The sequence below is a fragment of the Schistosoma haematobium genome, chromosome 2 (assembly GCF_000699445.3).
Source record: "Schistosoma haematobium chromosome 2, whole genome shotgun sequence".
Taxonomy (NCBI): Eukaryota; Metazoa; Platyhelminthes; class Trematoda; order Strigeidida; family Schistosomatidae; genus Schistosoma; species Schistosoma haematobium.
The window spans coordinates 16,411,611-16,425,808 of NC_067197.1; the positions used below are offsets into that span (position 1 = coordinate 16,411,611).

At 34.7% G+C, this 14,198-nt stretch overlaps 2 protein-coding genes across 2 annotated transcripts; one reads left to right on the top strand and one right to left on the bottom strand.

Moving 5' to 3' along the window:
• Positions 1–4,572: 4,572 nt before the first annotated feature.
• MS3_00006332 (uncharacterized protein) lies at positions 4,573–13,425 on the bottom strand. The gene is made up of 5 exons (XM_051214461.1): positions 9,647–13,425; positions 9,412–9,593; positions 9,291–9,373; positions 8,936–9,051; positions 4,573–8,890 (listed from the first exon to the last, which is right to left on the bottom strand). The coding sequence occupies exon 5, from the start codon at positions 5,259–5,261 to the stop codon at positions 4,812–4,814; it is 450 nt and encodes a 149-aa protein (XP_051067638.1). The 5' UTR covers positions 5,262–8,890; positions 8,936–9,051; positions 9,291–9,373; positions 9,412–9,593; positions 9,647–13,425; the 3' UTR covers positions 4,573–4,811.
• Positions 10,080–11,918, top strand: LDB3 (LIM domain-binding protein 3; the record flags this gene model as incomplete). The annotated part of the gene is made up of 1 exon (XM_012937458.2): positions 10,080–11,918. The coding sequence occupies one exon, from the start codon at positions 10,080–10,082 to the stop codon at positions 11,316–11,318; it is 1,239 nt and encodes a 412-aa protein (XP_012792912.1). The 3' UTR covers positions 11,319–11,918.
• Positions 13,426–14,198: the final 773 nt, after the last annotated feature.

Here is a 14,198-nt window from a genome sequence, read left to right on the forward strand (position 1 = left end):
TGCGGTCGGCAGATGCAGCCAGCTCGTCTAAGGCATTGTCGTGAAAAGAAACAAGCACAGCTTGCATCTGTTGAGGAAGTCTGGATAAGGAAAGTTGTTTAAATAGGCCATCGTCGAAAATTCGTTGGCCTATAACCTCTCTTATTCGTTGCAACATGTCCATCGCAGAACCGTGTTGCAAATCGATATTATTGAGGAGTTGGTTTAACATTTGTCTATCGATTAGGTCTCCGCGTTTGAGAATAGAACGTTTCAGCGTTTCGTAAGGTTCAGAAACATCACTAGTAAACATACTAGATGTTACGTACCTGTTGAATTCGCGCAGTAGTGTCTTGACTACTGCGAGGAATTGTGCACGTGTGTCGATCACACCGTGCTCGGAGAAGTCGGCTTCGATGTTGTCTGGCCAGAAGGGCATCAGTTGAAACGAAGGTGGGGACAAAGTTTTTAGCTTAAGTACTTTGGGTGTCTGTTCAGTCATGATGAAATATCAAGTACGAGAATGAACGAGTGAAATATATATATGTATCCAAAAACAAGGGAAAAATATCACATTATATAAAAATTGAAGTAAAGTATTAATATATAAAATTCCAAAAAGGATCAGACTCACAGTTTGAGGTTTCGTGTACCAGACCACGTTGAGCTCACCAATGCAGATGCCACAGTTATTTGGAGTTTGACAACGCTTTAACCAGTAACATCTAATATGAATCGTGCCCACCAAGTGAAATCAAAAGACAAAAGTGAGGAGGTTCGGAGATATATTTGATAGGTTACCAAACTTATCGAGGATCGTTTGATCTAATCTGGCTAGCGATTACAGGGGATGTTGAGCACGGCGTTACCACCCGTGATCTAGTGCGGATGCATGACCGAAGCGCCTTCAGCTAGGTGAGACCATTAGAACTAATGTGGTCAGTATCCAATGTCGAAGACTTACAGAGCCATTTATTTTCGGGATTTATTTGCCTGTACTACCTTTTTCGTTCAGTCAGTGCTACGCGTCTGGCCAAGATTATTTTTGAACATATACAAATTTAGTCTATGGTGCTGTGCTAAACCAAAAATTAACCCAACATTGCCTCGTATTTAATTCAAATCAGAACTGCCGTTTGCTTCAAATCTCCACTACATCGAAGCGAGAGCGATTCAGACGAGATTCATTAATGCATTACATTATTTCGTACAAAGTTTATGATAACTAATTTCACGCAGAGTAGTCATATATTCTATGATCTCCGTCATATTGTAGTCGAGATCATGTGTATTTATGCCGAGTAAGTTGACACGTTGTGGAAAAACGCACTGTGCGTACACAAGCAATCTCAGACTATTTCTTAACCAGATAATTCGTCGGGTTACCATACGTAACGTTACTTTACGCTAGATAATAAGTGTTACGGAAGAACTTAAGACATTTGGCTGATTAAAACCTTTTCATCAAATATTCTTAATTTCACTGGGTTTCGAGATGTATTTGTTTCACTCAACTTCTGAACTTGTTTGTTTATATCATTATTTCGGACATTTTGGTTTCTCTTTGTCTTTGGTTTGGTATTCGGAGGTTTTGCTCAGGAAACCTACAAAACAGAAGAAAGACATTTGGGGCGACTATTTGTAAATTGCTAATAAACTTTGGTACCTAAACTGGGGCTCAGTTCTATCGTTAATTTGGGTTCGTAAATCGCAAATAGATCGATATACCGTACTTCAAAAACTTGAACGTGACAACAAGCTTTTGCATTAGCCTTTAACGAAATGATCACGCTATCTGAGCCTTCTCGATTCTAGTTACACTAGCGGTTATCATTTTTTTATTAGTGTTATCTCACACGGCAAACCTTGATTCGGTTACCTCGTTACACGTAAGTCCTTTTAATTCCGTTTTTGGTCTGTTTACATGCAATATTGGTTTGGCAAATATATAAATGACCTCTGGAATTATTCAACAAACCCGCCATAACCTTCGTATATGTTTGTACTCACTCATCTAGCCGCTACACTAATAATATTAAGTTGAATGTTTGGCACAACTGTCAGTGTATATACGGACGATGCTATTTCACTGTGACATTATGAAACATCCGAACTACTGCGAATATTCATTTTTGACTTCGTACTTTTTGTATTTTATGAAGCAATATTTTCTCGAGGCTGCTATCTTACAGATGATTCCGGCACATCAATCGGCTTTTTAAACACTCGACGATTTAAGACCTGTCCAATTCAGCTGGTGTTCTGACAACACAATCATTCGCGAGAATCATCAGATTAAGCTGTTAAGCGAATCTCCTGCAAACTGATGATGACGTTTTCGCCTCTATTCTAACACTGACAGGGTGTCACTTATTTCATTAACTTCGACTTTAGCTTGTGGTGTGGAGTCGAATCGCGGTTGACTATGATCACCACTACAGGAAGACTACGTGCCAGTTAACCGATAAGATCCCCCGTAGACCAAATATCAGAAGGCAGTTGGTGGCTGTAGTTGAGATGTATTTGTTAGCGATCTCGTGATATCAAAAGAACACCGAGATCGTGCCAGGTTAAAAGTGTGATTACTGAGCGTAATCGAATTCTTGCAAGGTCACAAACAACGGAAGAACGTATATGTTTTTGGTACAGTTAAACAAACAAGTACAGTAAAACAATCATTGGTACATTATAAGCAAAGATGGATAGTGGCCAGCAGTGGAATCCAGGACGCGTGTTTCGTCCTGTTTGGCACTCGTCAGCTGGATGTACCTGCATCTCAGAGTTGATGTTCACTCTGGGACTCGAACTCAGTAATGTAGCTATCAGGACTCAGTGGCTGAGTGGATAACGCGATGGCGTTTGAAGTGAACGGTACTGAGTTCGAGTCCCAGAGTGAACATCAACTCTGAGATGCAGGTACATCCAGCTGACGGGTCCCAAACAGGACGAAACACGCGTCCTGGATTCCACTGCTGGCCACTATCCATCTTTGCTCATAATGCTTGTAAATTCAGGCAAAATCGAGGCATACGCACAGTATGCACACATGCCAATAAGAGACTGATCAATTTCAGTCCTAAAACATCAATGGGAAGATTCAAGTAAAACAATATCAAGTGAATCATTGGTACAATTGGTTATAATAACAATTGTTTCCATTAAACCAGTCGCGTTCTCTTGATAAAAGTAGGTTACTACAAGCTATTTGCTCATACATAAGCATTCAGCTTATTAAAAACTTTGGCATTTCGAGAGACGTCTATTCCACTTCCTTACGCAACTGTCAAGGAACTACTTCAAGATCATGTAAAGTATACAAATTTCGAGTGCGGTAAAGGAAGAAAATGTCATAAAATGATTCGTCAGGACACCAGGAATTCCACTACACCACTACATCGTCTCAATTCAATGCGTACTCAAGGTCATGCAGACAACAATTCATTGAGGAGTTGCGAAACAGGTCATGGAGATGGGCACAAGCTTAGTAAATACTTGTCCTGAAGAAAGTTTCGCCCACGTAATTCACGTGTATTGGGTAATACTAAACGCTTTGAATGCGATAAAATTAGACACTTACAGGCAGTTTGTAATACTACTGCTCATTTCGCTGCAACTAATACCAAAATTTGTAATTCCAACCCTATTAAGTTGAGTGTATCGAATGATTATTTATCTTTATCCACGACTTCGTCAAACAGTATAGTCATATAACAGTCCAAATTTAAATTAAACTCAAAATCATTGTGAGACAAAAGCTCCTGGTCAACAAATCACTTATCTGATTTCTCATATTATTGTATCAGATATGGTTTCTCCTAATGATTCAGGTATTTTTGAAGAAATTTCTTATAATTTGGAGGAAATTATGTTGAGTGAATCAAATCGAGGTTGAAAATCTGATGCAAATTTGCGAGATGTTGAATTTTCTGATGATCCGTTACTCTCCAATGAAATTCGTAGTAAATTTGAGTGAAATATTTCAGAAGAATCGAATCCTGATGTCATATCAAATGTTATTTTTTCTCGCAATTAATTTATTTCTAGTAATATCCGTAATGGATGTGACAAATACGTTCCGAATGAGTCGGATTCTGGTAACATTGCTGATGTTATTGTATCAGATGTTGGATATTCTCACAACCAATGTGTGTCGAGTAGAATCCTTAGTCAGTAGCATGATAAATCAAAGGGAATAGCAAGTCATCCCGGAGCAATTACGGAACCGATTTCATGAACCAGATCGTCCGGAGTCTACATTCAATACACAATCGGACAGATTCATGATGAACCTAAGAAGAAGTGGTATGATTGATCGCAGAAATCTGGACTCTCATTTAAGCTGTGGTGGATGTGGTGTTTGTACGAACTAATGTTTTCTTTGTACTTGATGACTGCTTGGATTCGAATTCTAAATACAAAACGTTCGTTCGTTCTCGTATAATTCTTCTTGGTTAAACTGTGTTATTTCTGGGATTCTATAATGTTTTGAATTATTTGAATTATAGCACGAACTAAGAGTACCAGAAATAACGCAATTGAATTAAGAAGTAAGACACAAGCACAAACGAATGTATTGTATTTGGAATTCGAAATCGAGCATTCAACAAGTACAAGGGTATTATTAGTTCGTTCAAACACCACATCCGCTACAGCTTAAATAGAAGTATAAGTGTTTGTAATCGGTTGTACGTCTTCTTATTAAGTTCATCCTGAGTATGTCCAACATTGTATTGGATAAAAACTTTGTAGTATCTGGAATTGTATACAATCAGCATGTCGATTTTGTACTGAAATCATTAATATCTAGAATTCGAACCATAGGTTTTTCAACACTATCCTCCACCACGAAATAATGTTGGATCTTTATATCCCCAAGGTATGAATAATGTGGCTTCATTTAAAACATATTTCTCACATTGTTTAGAGTAAACATTACAACTGTTTTTGTGATAAGGGTAAACAGCAGTTGATGTGAAAACATCCGAATTGTAATCAAAATCGAGGTCATTTAGTACTTGTGCTTTGCATTGAACAAGTTTTTCACAAGGATCAAATGCATTATGAAGATAGGTAATATATGATTTGACATCAGAATTTGATTCTTCTGACACATTTTCATGGAATTTATTAAGAATGTCATTGCACAGTAACGGATCATTAGAAAAATCAACATCCATCAAAACTACATCAGGTTTTCGATCATAATTATGTTCACTCAACATATTTTCTTCAGATTTGTGAGAAATTTCATCAGAAATATGTGAATCATTAGGAAAAGCCATACCTGGCACAATAGCAGGAGAATTTTGATAAACCGATTGGTTAGAAACTGTTGTTTCGCAAGAATTCTGGATTTCATTTAACTCTGAACTACTTTGTGACTCTACATTGTCTATTGCAATCGTTGATAAAGATAAATCATCATTATAAATACTCGACTCAGTAGAATCAGAATTACAAGTCTTAATATTAGTTGCAATAAGATGAACATTAGTATTAAAGACTGACTGAATATGTCTAATATCACCACATTTAAAGCACTTAGAATTACGAAATTTACATGAATTAAAAGAGTGGAACTTGCCACAGGACAAACATTGACTAAACTTGTGCCCATCTTCGTGAAATGCATTGCAACTCCTCAATGAATAGTCTGCATAATCTTGAGTATGAACTGGGTTGGGATGACGTAATGTAGTTTAATTTTTTATATCCTCATGAATCATTTTACGAAATCTTCCTCCTTTACGACATTCGAAATTTGTATACTGAACATAGTCTAGCAGCAGTTCCTTGAGAGCTGTATAAGGAAGCGAAATGGGCTTTTCCGGCATAGCCAGAGTTCTTAATAAGCTGTATGCTTCTTTTCCAATGAATGTGAGGAAGTGTGCCACAATATTACCATCCTCATCATCGTCCTTGGTCATAGCCCAGATTTCGAACCTTTCAAAGTAATCTTCAAAAGCTTCCGAAGTTGAATGAATATCTAACTTTTCCATTACAGGCTCCATCGCGACGCCAGTATAATGTTTTGAATTATTTGAATTATAGCACGAACTAAGAGTACCAGAAATAACGCAATTGAATTAAGAAGTAAGACACAAGCACAAACGAATGTATTGTATTTGGAATTCGAAATCGAGCATTCAACAAGTACAAGGGTATTATTAGTTCGTTCAAACACCACAGATTCCTGGTTTATATTATAGTTCAAATACTTCAAAATATCACAACAGCTCTAAACAAAATACTGACGTAATATAGGTAAATAAAGGGTCAAAAAATATATATTACGCACAAAGATAAACAAAGAAATGTAGTACAACTAAAATGGATAAATAAGAGCTTTTCTTACAAATAAACACGTACTAGAATTCTCTTTCACTGTAGCGAGTCAGTCTATTGTAGCACTGTTTCCTTACACTGATACTGAACAGTACTAGTAGAATGTTTGCTTATTGTTATCAAACGAAAAGCTACTATATTAAGTCTAGTCATCTGTTCTGTTTCAACGACCACAACTAAGTGTTAACTATTGACCTGAGTTACGTTCAGAACCCCAAGAATCTTAGTATGTCCTGGATAACCTGAGAATTATTCATTGACGCAGTAATGATAGTAAATAAGTCTTACCACGACAACCTTCTTACAATACATAAAGAAAAGAGATATAACACCAGGGATTCAAAGAAATACCTCAACCACTATAATCATCAGGTCCACTGTGACCGATATTACATGGGTTTATATTTTATTTTCATTGGATTATCTCAGCGTCATTAGCAAAGTACTCGTGGGGTCCCGTTGTAACTAATAAGTGTTCAGAGCTTTATTCCGTTGCCTAACAGAAATGAGGTTGCTAGCGTCATAATACATGATGCAGTCTAGTTCCAAACGCTACTTTCTGTTACTAATGTTTTAATGGACCTTACATTGACTTCTTTCCTAAAATCATGCTGTAGATGATAGGATGTGATGCACTTCAGCATCGTATTTAAAGATGTACGTTTATCGAAATTAAGAATGGATTTCATGCCTTTATACCCGACACTTACCCAATAAATCAAAGGGAAAATATCCGAAATGCTAGGTAATGAAATATGTTAAAGAGTTTTTTAAAACGGCTATCCTAACATATAGATGATATAAGAGTATCATTGAATTCTGTGCGTCTGTGATAGTAAAAGGTCTAACTTCAGAAATCCATTGTTAATAGCTTGTCTGATAGTTTGTAGTTAAACTTAGCGGAGTGACTCATTCCTGCCTTCATCTAAAAAGATACACAAACCGACAAATAACTATCGAGTTGACTATAACTAGTGCAGTCCAAAGGTTAGGCTATCCCATAGGATTTTACTGAAGACCTCGAAGCAAAACAAGGAGTTAGTGAAAAGAAATAATTTGACTAACACCGGCTAATTATAAAGATATTCGATATTGATTAATGTAATTTTAGAGCATAAGTCCTTGATGAATGCAAGAAATATGTACCTACCGCCCAATAACCTTTTGTTTTGTGACTTTCTTGGGTATTAAATAGTTAGTAAACAAGCAAGCCGAGCTAAACATGTTGAAATCATAACTGAAAGGCATCGGAAAGCTCAGTATCAAGAACTAACACTTCATTTGAACAAGTTTAAGCTTGGAACACCAGTAGATCTCTTTAACTTAAAAGCACTTGAATCATTTTATAGTAGCGGGACATGATAAACTATACCGAAGGGCATTCAATATTACTAATAAGCAAGTTGTTGTTAATTTTGACAGAAGCGTTTCGGAAGCCCCACATGACAGTGCATGTAATTTCTGCCACACCTTCACCTCCGGGCTGTAGAAATTAAGCGGACCATGAGGAGCTCTCAGTTTTCCTGAAGTGTATTAGTCGACCCTGTCTTATCTGGAATCATCACCACTGTCAAACTGTGCGGCCCCCATTATGAAGTCGAGGAGCCTTCTCTTATGTATCATGTGCCGCACTGTTATATTGACATTCTTACTGCTTATACTTTGAAACGGGAATCGCTGGAATTCCCACAATGCAAAGTCAGAACATGAAAGACTTGTGCAGTCAAGATTCATCGCCTTACCGAAAACAAAACTCTTAAAGTCACACTATCATGAGACCAAAATACAATCATTCACACACTGATTTTTACACATACTTTATAATAACACATATGTAGTGTTGCTGTAAAAACGCATACTGAATACAGTTCGCCTGAATTGATAACAGGATTGTAATTGTCAATAAGTGAAAGTTACATCCGTGTCGCTTATTACTTATTCTTGAAACAAACAACAATTACAATTCTCACGACCCAAAGTAAGAACACGGAAGACTAGTACTAACGAAGACCTGTTATGATGATTAGAAGTATTTGAATTATAGTACGAACTAAGAATCCCAGAAATAACGTAATTGGATCAAGAAGTACTAGATAAGCACGAACGAATGTACTATATTCGGAACTCAAAATCAAGCATTCAACAAGTACAAAGGAATCACTAGTTCATTCAAACACCACACCTATCCACCCAAAAACACTGCGATGACCTCAGTATAAAATACACTCATCTATATATAGATTTGTACATGCACTTGATTATTAATTAGGGAAAAGTTACATACCATAATAAAGCCCAGAATTATGACAAACCGCATTCTGCATATCATGCTGAACATAATTCATATCAATTTAATACAAAGAATATCATATCTTAAACAAACACCACACTGAAACAAATCAAAGTTATATTAAATAAAATATCACACTGAAAATAAAACAAGTGTTACACTGAATAATCACCATAATGAATTAAATTTGGAAGTAATGTTGAGCCAGAATAATAATGAGTTAGAAATGTAATTTACTTTTTCATCCCGTCATATCAAAAGTTCACACTTTTAATTCTAGAAAATGTTTATATTGAACTGATGCAAAACGTTTTGACTTACATATCATCAACTTATCGCGTCATATAACTTCACAGTCTAGAATTAATCTCAAAAAGTTGTGATACTGTAAGTTTGGTATGCGTGCTATACAGAACTTTGAGTCCTTTCGAGAATACCTGAAAATACAGCAAGGAATATCTCTAAAGAAGCCAGATGAAGCTGTTTAACGTTTTTAATACTTGAAAGTATGCGAGATTTTAAAATGAGATTTAAATTATCTTAGTGTCTGTGATACAAATTAAAAAAGTAGTTGATGACTTCACCTTTTGAGTCAACTCTGTTCTAGATTCTATATATAAATTGGAAAGAATAATTTTAACACTACTATTATTCAAAGAGATAGTTTAATGCTTACCACTTTTCCAGACCTCCATAGTATGATTTGTCATATTTGAATAAATTTTCAAGCTATTCCAATATGATTTTCTTTGTAGATCACTGAATGAAACTATAATTAGGTTTGTTGGTAGTTTTACCTATATAACCATGTTTTATTGATTTTAAATAATTGTAAATTTCAAACAATGCAGTGGATATTTATAAGTATTATGTAGCGGAACGCGGATATGAAATTGCAACAGTTTCAGTGTATCAAAAGCACAGCATTGGTAGAACACCTGGAGGCCAATCGAGAAGACGGTTCAGATTGCGAAAAACACTGGAAGATTCAAATGGACGATTAAAGGCCATGTATATGTATTATATAAATACTTTGTAACTGCTCGCAACTAGTGTTCATACCTACCACCGCTTTTCGTGTTTTCCAACAGTTGTGATCAAATGTGTTAAGTTTCACTTTTTCATGATTGTTTATTTCATACTCATCAAATGATGAAATTTGGAGAAAGTAACTGAATTTAGGAACAAGTATAGCGTAGTATTATTAAGTGAAATTCACTTCAAAGTATGTGCCGATAACTATATCTAAACCAATCACAGAAACTGAAACTGTCACCATTTAAGGTGATTGGTAGCCAGAAATTTGGTCCACATACAAATGACCTTGTGGAAAAGGATAATAGAAACATACACACACCCACACTTCATCATCTGAGTTAGGCAATATAAAAAGAAGAAAAACCGGGAATTTTTTCACAATATTAATTATTGTCAGCTTTAACTATTTTTAGATTTTGTTAATATAATGTCATTTTTTATACGCATTTCAAGACCTGATTCTGCTTCACCTTGGGGATTCTGTATTCGAGGGGGAAGAGATTTTGATCAACCACTTATTATATCTTCTGTGAGTCTTGGAAGTCTGGCAGATATCAGTGGCTTACGTACTGGAATGCGTGTTTTATCTATTGGCGGTGATCCTACTAGCAAAATGACTCACCAACAAGCTATTCAAGCAATTATACGTTGCTGCAATGATCTGGAAATGGAGGTCTATGATACTGGTTTAAATAATTCTGGCTGTTCTACACCACTTCATCAAATGAACATGTCTATAACACAATCATCACTAAGTATTGAACTTCATAAACCAACAGAACCACTAAAACCGCAAACAGTTATATCTAAACTTGTTCATATTGGTACAAATCCAATAATAACTCGTTCTCATTCACCTAATGGAATAACAATAAGATCATACAGTCCAAACTCAATTACACTACATAATCGGATATTGGCTGAAAAACTAGATTCAAATCGTACATCACCAATTTACACACCACAAAATAATATAAGTTTAAAGTCATGTTATTCATCATCATATAATCTGTGTAAATATAGTACGATGAATCAACCACAGCCTAATATCAAAATTAACGCAAAACCAGATAATTCTTTACTAGGAGGAGTGATACGTTCAAAAGATTTTAAAATTAATCCTATATGTCATGTATGTCAACAACAAATACACGGACCATTTATCGATACGAATGACAGATGCTTTTGTCCAAATCATTTCATATGTGATTATTGTCATCGACCACTAAACGAAGATGGTTTTGCTGAACAGAATGGAAAATTATACTGTGAAGAAGATTTTAAACAATATATTGCTTATAAATGCACCAAGTGTAATTTACCAATTATTGGTCAAATTATCAAAGCAATAAATCGAACATGGCATCCATATTGTTTCATTTGTTATTACTGTCAAAAACCATTAGATGATATATTTCATATAGAAGATGATAATCGTGTATTATGTGAAGAACATTGGAAACAATTTCATGAGATCGAATGTGCGAAGTGTAAACAATCCATTTCAGAGATCGACCGTTTTATTCAAGCTTGTGGAAAACAATATCATGCAAGATGTTTTAGTTGTGCTGCATGTCAAAAACCCCTTGAAGGTAAACCATTTCATACTAGAAATCAAAAACCTTTCTGTCTCATACATGCGAATGCAGTCGCACTATTTGGTTGAATAAATAATCTTAATAATTTTAATGAATTGAATGACGGTGACCTGCGTTATCTACCGTTCAGTGTTGGTTTTCCCAGAAGTATTTTAATTGTATTGAAAATGGAATTAGATGGTTGTTATATCACGCTAGTCAGGAAAATCAGCATATATTTGTGTACTGTCCTTTGAAATGGTTGAATCCTTTAGTTTTTCTTGAGAAAATTTAGAAAATTGACCCTTATATTTTTGCACAAACACTGATATATTGATGACTGTCCATCGTTTCAACCCAATTATTCAACTTTTGTGTGAAATTTATAAAATAAGTTTCAGATTAGCTTACCTTTCATATAGAAATAACATGATTAGTATTTTTAGTATGCATTTTGAATATTTTTAGTATAAGTAAAACAATTTGTCATGATTTCGTTTCATTTTTATAGTATCAGTAAATAAGTAGTATTCAGTTATCTAGGATATCATTTATTTTAATAAAATTAGATATTTTCTTGTCGTTGATTACGAAAATCCAAGAAATGTTTGAACTGCAGTCAGATTCGAATGATCAGCCTAAATGTTATCTGTGTCATGTACTACTTTCTAAATAAACAATCAAGTTGCTAATATCTACTAAATTTCAACTCAATCACTAAAGTCTATATTGTCATTGTATCACTAACACGATTTCATCAATTCGTAACATCAACTGGTTGAGTACATTCTTTAATCCGAAAGTAATTTTCATTCGTTAGAGAACCAGTGAATATCTGAGAATTCTGGGTTTCTCAGTAATATACGTCTATGAGCTCACGTTAGAAAACATAAACTCTTCGGTTTTAAACCATTTTCTTAATCATATAGTGCTGACCTAAAGATCATGTATTTGACTCCGTGTGGCGTTTTGGATGTTCATTTCTGAGATGTAGACGTGAATGAGAGAGTTGTCTAGTGTTCCTAGCTTTTTAAAAGCTCTCCAACTAATGTATGTTCGTGATGAAAACTGAATTCAAAGTACATAAAATCTCTACAAGCATAGTATACTTTTGTTAGGAGATAAACAGATGTCAGTCATACATAGTTATTATCTCTATATGTAATGGAAAGTTTTATGAAATATGAATTTCAGGTCGAAAACTACAAGTGACAAACTTTACTTTTTCTCAAAGTCTTATCAATTGTTTGGATGTTTATCGGGTTCCGGAGAAGAAAACGACATTATTTCTGGGGTTGAAGTGTTCTAGATAGATCACAATTCAAACTTAAAAGTTACTGCAATTTTTACACCTAATTGCATATATCAAGTCTTTAATCTTGAATGAACAAAAACCGCCTGATTATTTTAAAATTTCAAATTTTTAGTAACCTTTCGTTTTGGTGATTAAAGTTGTACAAAACAGTTCTTATCAGCTTTTTTCAAATGATAAAGTACTGCACTGTAGTACAGTTTAAACATCATCATTTGTTATGATCATTCAAACTATTTGACATGAAACTTTAGGCGGTTTGGTAGTATTCAAGGCCAAGTACGTGAATTTGTACCTGGTAATAAGTTGATAATAACAATAAAGTAAAATTCGTTTGGTAATATAAAGCAAAACATTAGTCTGTTGACCATCTAACAACACATTCTGTAGGAGTCAAATTCGGTCCAAATTACTAATTAGTTTATCAGTATCCCTTGTCTCAGTAAGTTATTTTTATGAGATGTGAATTTTGGAATCTTTAAAATGTCATTAAAATGATACAACATGATTACATAAGTTTATTATGTTCCATACACTGTACGCTTGAAACACTAACCTCCTAACCGGTTTCCAGATTTCCATGAATCTAAAACTACTGAATCAAAAACAGGCCAGTAATTAATTAAAATAGTAATAAACTGAAGCAACTTCAAAAAGAAATACTTACGACCTTAACAGTGCATTCATTTTCATAACAGGATCTAATTTATAAACACTTTCCATTCCTATAGAAGTTCAATTATGATGTGACTACCATTCTTTTAAGTTCTTTAATTGAGTCTTTTAGCTAATGAATGTGTGAAGTTTACATGAAAACACAAAATATTTACTAAGCAAATTATCCTATTGATGTTCTCCTGCTTACTATGTTGAATAGATATCAGAACAAGAATTCTTTTATGATCATCATAAAATTTATCACAACCTATGAGTTTATAGACCAACCATAGTCAACAGTCTTGTGTAGAAAATATCTACAAACAATCAACGAATAGAATATATAAGCGAACAATATTGTTTTTGATTATATCCTCATCAGGCTTTACTCTAATTTAGGGTAATATTTATATGCATATACGAAATCAATCAAGGTAGTTTATGTTTCAGTGATAACAGTGGAATAGATTACATAAATAAACATAATTAAAGAGTACAAATTGATAGTGTGATGACAGGTATACTGGTTGTGATAAGAATAATAAAGGCTTGTACCGTGTTTCATAGTGGGAACTAGGTCAATGATTTGAAAAATATAGATGCTGAGATAACATTCATAAAAACTATAAGATCATGTAATAAGAAATGCTCGGATAATTGGACAATGAAGCTTATATTTTGGAGAAAAGTAGGTGGGAGGGAGCGGAAAAAATAAACGAACAAAGAGTATTTTTCTGGTTAGCGTTTTTTTAGCTAGTTAATTTTCTGCGGGATAGGGTCGCTAAACCCATGACAAACCCTCCTCCTTTATCCGGGCTCGGGACCGGTAGTAACCCCCGGAGGGACTCCAGGAGGAGTTAACAGAGTATGGAAAATAATAATAAATAAAATCATTTATTAGGGCCAAGGAAGAGAAAAAGGTGTTACAAATTTTCTATGAATACAATGACTTGAATTGTTAGCTTGCATTCTTATAGCTTCTGTTATTTGTAAGAGACGC

Bases quoted from the DNA above. Each gene is read 5' to 3' on its own strand.
- MS3_00006332 (XM_051214461.1), bottom strand. From the start codon at position 5,261: ATGGCTTTTCCTAATGATTCACATATTTCTGATGAAATTTCTCACAAA.